General features: G+C 38.6%; 1 protein-coding gene across 1 annotated transcript in view; it reads left to right on the top strand.

The window, feature by feature from the left end:
• The window catches only part of DBP (D-box binding PAR bZIP transcription factor), a 56,963-nt gene extending 56,463 nt beyond the window's left edge, over positions 1-500 (top strand). The window contains exon 4 of the mRNA XM_018572674.1: positions 284-500. Within this exon, the coding sequence (XP_018428176.1) occupies positions 284-499 (216 nt within the window). The 3' untranslated portion in view covers position 500. The remainder of the gene's footprint in view (positions 1-283) is intronic.
• The last annotated feature ends 5,451 nt before the right edge of the window (positions 501-5,951 follow it).

The raw sequence follows: 5,951 nt of genomic DNA, 5'->3' as shown, positions 1-5,951 counted from the left end.
ATATAATATATATATATATATAGAGTCATTAAAGTGTGCAACTGGGCAATACATGTACATTTCCCCATGTTTAATCCCTTTAAAGACCCTTCAAGTACAAGGTTTCCAAAGGCATCATGATGCACAAAAGTGGATCTACTGTATATCTTTTTGCTATTGAGGAACATATTTAACCAAAAGGATCTTTTGCCTCATTTCAGCTATAAGTAGTCTTTTATGATGATTATCAACAAGATAATTGCAGAGCATGATCATATTTTGTATCTTTTTTTATAATCTCCAGGATGAAAAATACTGGAATCGGCGGTACAAAAACAATGAAGCTGCCAAACGTTCTCGAGATGCTCGTCGGTTGAAGGAAAACCAGATCACGGTGCGAGCAGCCTTTTTGGAGAAAGAGAATTCAGTTTTGCGCCAGGAGGTTGCCAAAATCCGTCAAGAACTCTCTCGCTACCGAAACATCCTGTCAAAATATGAGTCACAGCATGGAGCCTTGTAAAGAACAGAGAAATTGTGTAGCTTTCCCACGTGGTTGCACGAGCTAACACAACTTCACAAGAATCTTCCCCCACCAACCTTTTTGTTGTTTCCCCCAAAAAACGGCCCTTATTCACTGATAAGTCTCACAAAATGTAGAAAGCATGAGGGACCTCTGGAGAGCAGGCCATTGTACATCTCCTTTCTTGCTTGCTTTCTTCCTCCATAACTCAGCATTCCACCAGGGCCTCCTTTTCTGCTTGACAAGGGTGCTACGTTGACTAATACAAAACATGAGGCATCATCAGTGACTGGGACAAATCGAAGAGGAAAAGGAAGCCAAAGCTATTTCTATCATATGAACACAGGCACTATCCAATACACCAGCTAACACTTAGAAGCTAAATACCTGGTATATGATATTCCTCCTTGCACACTCTTCAGTAGCATTGCATCTCTTTTGATTACTTTTCTGTCTGTCAGAAAATGGGTTGATGGATGCAATATGGTGTATAAAAAGTGTAAAAAAAAAAGTGTATATATTTGAAAGGCATATGCTGGTATGTAAAAATGACTGCAATTAAACAAGCAGATAGGGGTTGAACAAACATTGTGAATGCATTGTGTTAGGACTGCAGGGTTTTGTTACTTTACTATTTGGATTAAGATTAGGATGGGCAGTCTCCCCGTAGTCTGGTCAGAGTATGATGGAATCAAAACAGCGGCCATGGCATTACAAATTATGGATTTGGACCACATCATTTTATGTTTACCGGTATGTATTTCCAGTATGTATTTCCAGCTCTTCTGTATCAGCCAAAAAAAGGCCATATTTAGTCTGAGTGGTGCATATGAGCTCATATACCAGCCTAAACAACCTTTCCAAGAATTGCCAATAATCTAGGCCTGACTGTTATTTCAAATGATGTGTCCTGTTCTACATCTCTAGGCAAAGACCACTACTGTGACAACATTTTTACCACCCGCTATTTCAGCACACTCCTCTGTTCTAAGCAGTGTTATGAAGTTGTGATATTGTTTTGATACCTTCCTGCGGAAGGGTGGTGACTGTCAGAGACACTGCTACTAGCAGGGATGAGCAAATCTCAGCTGCTAGGTAGCCAATGTGCCTGAAAATTTCTGCCAGTGCCTAAAATTGTCAATGAAAGAACGTATTAGTACACCTCCTATTTTGGTCACTGGCAGTCACAGAGGTGGTCATACAATTTTTGCAGGGAGGACACTGTTGACATGTGGTTATTTGTGCATTTGCTAAGAACGTTGGAGAGCAGAGCAGGGAACAATTTTGGGACTTGCAAGAGCATCAGGAATCTGATGTGTTGCTGCCAAGATGATACCACCTGAGATAAAGTGAACTTTTCATCCCACTAATAAAACTGCCCTGAGCTTTATTTCTCGCTTAAACTAAGAACATCATCATGAGATGTAAAATTTGACAGCATCTAGACTGCTAATTACTGCCCATCCTCTCTTAATGTCATTGTTCTCAAGAAAAGAGCACCTTCTTTCTGGGAAGGGCCAACATTGCCTAAATGTATTCTTCTAGACCACTTCTTGTATTTAGTGGCTTTGGTTCTGCATCCAGATTTATGTATTCCGAGACCAAACCACAATGACTTCATACAGAATGAAAACATTTGTACCACTAGATCATACCACATAAATTTCTACAGTCTAGGCTATTCACAATTTAACATTACTGTCATTTAATGTTTATGTGGGTTTTAGGGCATTAGAAATGAGCAGACTTCTTAAAATCTACTCCACTAGCACACTGCCCAACATTCTCCTGCAATGTAATTTTTTTACTTTTTATTTTTTTTTAACTTTTATGAAATAAGATAACAGCATGACTCAGCAGGCATATGGGCTGGTATCCGTGTCCCAAAAAGTCCGGTGAGCATGCAGCCACCTTTGTTGACAGAAATCATGTGTGCTGTCACCAAGTTTTCAAGAAGGAAGGGCCCAAAAAAAAAACGTGGCCCTTCTCTCAAAATATCAGCCGTGTTATGAGGGGTACACGACTTTTATGCTTTTGTTGTGTCCGCAAGAATAAAATGGTGTTATATGCAACTTGCCTGACCCATTTAGGTGCAGGTAGGTTAAGGCACTACCTGTGCTAGTGAAAAAAAAGGCAGGCAAAAAAACATTTTCAAAAAGACCCCCTCCTCTTTCTATTTTCTCTCCTTTTGTGAAATGTTAACAATAATCCTGTATTAGGATTTTCTTTTTTTCCTATGTTGGGTCTCCTTCATCCCGGGTTAAATTTGGGGGGAGGCAAAGTTACCTCCTCTCCTGGTGCCTTCCAGCCATATGTCATTTCTACTGGCCATTTATCTAGACACATTTTAATGCTTGCTTGCATGAATGCTGGGTTGCTGGTGCTGACTTGTATGTATGAGCAGACTTATTTAGATCCTTAAATATGTTCATGTTTCAGGAACCACATTGAAAAAGAGAACTTCTATAATAATGAAAAAATATGTTCATATTTCCCAAAATGTCTTCTGCTGTTGGTGTTGAATGAAGCAGAGATGCAAAGCCTTTGGACCATTAGGTGAAATTATTACAGAAAACAAGTCATTCTGTTGTGGTTTCACATCAAACTATGTTCTAGTATTAGAACAATAAAAAAAAAGACTATCAGGTCATCTTAGCATTAAAATGGTTTGGCATTTTTAATTGAGACAACCAGAAACTTTTATGAAGACTGCAAAGTGCAGTGAGCAATCACAATTCATTTTTAGCTGATGTGTAACAATGTAAACTAAATACATGTTAAAGAAATTTGAAACAGGTACTGTAATTTTCTAAATGAGCAGGCATTTTTGTAGAGTGAAATATGATGTGTGTTTTGTGCTATATTTATTTAAGATCACCATAATATCCCCAACAGAAAGCTTTATCAGCCATACGTATCAGGGCTTCATAGTGAAGTATCCACTGCAACCAGTCAGATGTTCTACTGCATTGGTTGATGTGAGTTTTTGCACTTTGCTGTTTGCACTCTTTTATTGAATACAACCAATATTGTCCATAAGATTGGCTGAATTTTACTGGTTTTAAAATCTTTCAAATTTATAGGATTTACAAAACTGTAAATGATTGATTGTTAAGCTTGTAATGGACACCAAAGGGTGGTTGGACTTGCAGGCACAATCTGACCAGCCTCTGCAATTGCATTGGGTGTTTGTGTTTTAGTCTTTGGAGCAGGATGGGGAAAGAAACAGATTAAGCAGAAACCATAGTGATCAGACAAGGTTTTCTAAAGTGGGAGGCTTTGGCCTCCAGAGATTAACATCTAATGTCTATAGGCACCTTAAGGGCTCATGTTGACAGCGTTGTTTTCAAACACTGTGTTTGCTCTTTGAACACAAATGCAGCCTCAAAAGCATTTGACAAGAAAGCTTTACTGCAGACCAAATGCACCTTAATAGGACATGCTGCGTCCAGAAAAATACAGCACAATACAAAGCAGGTCAAAAGCAGCCTCTGGACTGCCATGTGTACTGCTCAGTTGAAATCAGTAGGATTTTGAGGTCTTGCATTTCAGGTGCATTCCAAATGCAGAAAAACAACATTTGTCAACATGAGCCCATAGTTTATATTCTCGTCCTGTTTGAAACCATGTTATAAAAGCCATTTATATATAAGTTTGGTCTATACGAAAATCGATTAAGGATTATCAAGGATAATATGTCGATTTGGTGGATGACGCTTCCTTAAATGTAAGCCACTTTGGGTGGCCTTTGTACTAACATAAACCCATTAATGAGGAGTGCTGCTGCAGTGAAAGTCATTCATAATAGCTAGAAGATCCCAGTTGTATGCCAGGTAATAGAGAAGAGCATATTTAACTCTTGCAGTTAGTCAAATGTTCTTTGACCAATCACTCCCCCACTGTACTCACACCTTAATGCATGTCACTACTTTGTTAATCACGCTACAGTGTAAACGCTGTGCTGTTGCTTTGCACTGAACAACACACTATAAATACTACCATACTACTCTTGACAAATTTTCTTAACAATGGCCTATTGTGGCAAATCTGCATTTCTTTGTCTTATCAAACCAATAACCCATATTAGGGTTAAGGGATTCCTTTTTTTTTTTTTCTTTACGATTATTTCTTTACGAATCTCCTTCTACATTTGTGGACAAGCACTTGCGTTTTTGTAGCACATGCCGAAGTTTAGCATTCATATATAGATGTTGGTGCATTTTTGAAAGTGAAAACCTGTTCATAGTAACCAAGAAAGGAATTGGGAAGAGCAGGACAATGAATGCAATGGTTTATGACTTCTTCCTAGCTTATATAATTTTGTTGGCAGTTGGGACATAACAGCAGTGTCTTCCTATTATGGCATTGGAGGCCCATGTTACGTGTTCTGTAATCCAATGATGAGCCTTCAATCTCTATCCCTTCCCTCCTTTCCTGGGTCTTCTCTATCCTTATTTTTATTTTTTTCATGGCTGACTTTTAGCTATTCATCTACATGGTCTTTTATCTCTATACTTTTTCCCCCTAGTAGACATGGATTATACACAAACTATACACCCCATTTTGATAGTATGTGGTATTGCCCTCCAGAGGGAGGCAATTACTTCACCGAGTTAGACATAGTAAGCTCCACAAAAACCTGGATGTTTTAGGAGCTCCATGGAAGGGAAGCTGGAAGATGTTTTCTTGTTGGAAAAATTATTCTTATGGACCCAGATAAGTCGGTGAATTGCCCATTTTGTGTGCACGGGGCACGTTGGCTTCAACAGACCTTTTACATACAATTACGGAAACTGTATGCAATGTAATCAAAATGCATCAATTTATAGAAGCACAGTTTATTTAGCGGTTTAATATCTTACTAGCAAACCTTTAAATTTGTAGTAGCCTGTTCATCACTTAATACAAGCTTAAAAATGAAATCAAATATTCTGTGCACCCAAGCATTTTTGGGTTACTCAGATGCAGATTGTGATAGCTGACCCTTTATATAATGGTGTCTGACAAATTACCCAGTGCCAGCATGGATCTTTTGGGTGGCTGTGAGCAATGCAGGATGTCCTTTCATCAGACAGTTTGATGAATGAGGTTTACTAGGAACGACTTATGAAAACAAGGTGCGTTCTTGCCCACTGCAGCTAACCAGTTCCTTTTCTCCTTTTAACAATAAAACATGGTTGGTTACTATTGGCATCAACTCAACTTTTGCAAATTGGGCTTTATTCCTGTTCGCTACAGCTTTCATAACAGCCCAGCTGGTTCTGGGAAAACTAAACGTAGGTTGTGACATGCTTATAGAAAAACAAAAAGCCAATATTTGGCACCCTTTAACAAAGCTTGTTACAAACTATTGTAGTTTAGGAACACTTAAACTGCCAGGTGAAAAGCCATAATATCTATTTCACATACACTACAAAACCTGGTTAGGGTTGCATTATATAAGGAATACTGG

The sequence above is a fragment of the Nanorana parkeri genome, unplaced genomic scaffold (genome assembly GCF_000935625.1).
Source record: "Nanorana parkeri isolate BGI_ZX_2015 unplaced genomic scaffold, ASM93562v1 scaffold2100, whole genome shotgun sequence".
NCBI lineage: Eukaryota > Metazoa > Chordata > Amphibia > Anura > Dicroglossidae > Nanorana > Nanorana parkeri.
The sequence above is the reverse complement of the archived record's forward strand: the minus strand, read 5'-3'. Positions and strand labels throughout refer to the sequence as shown.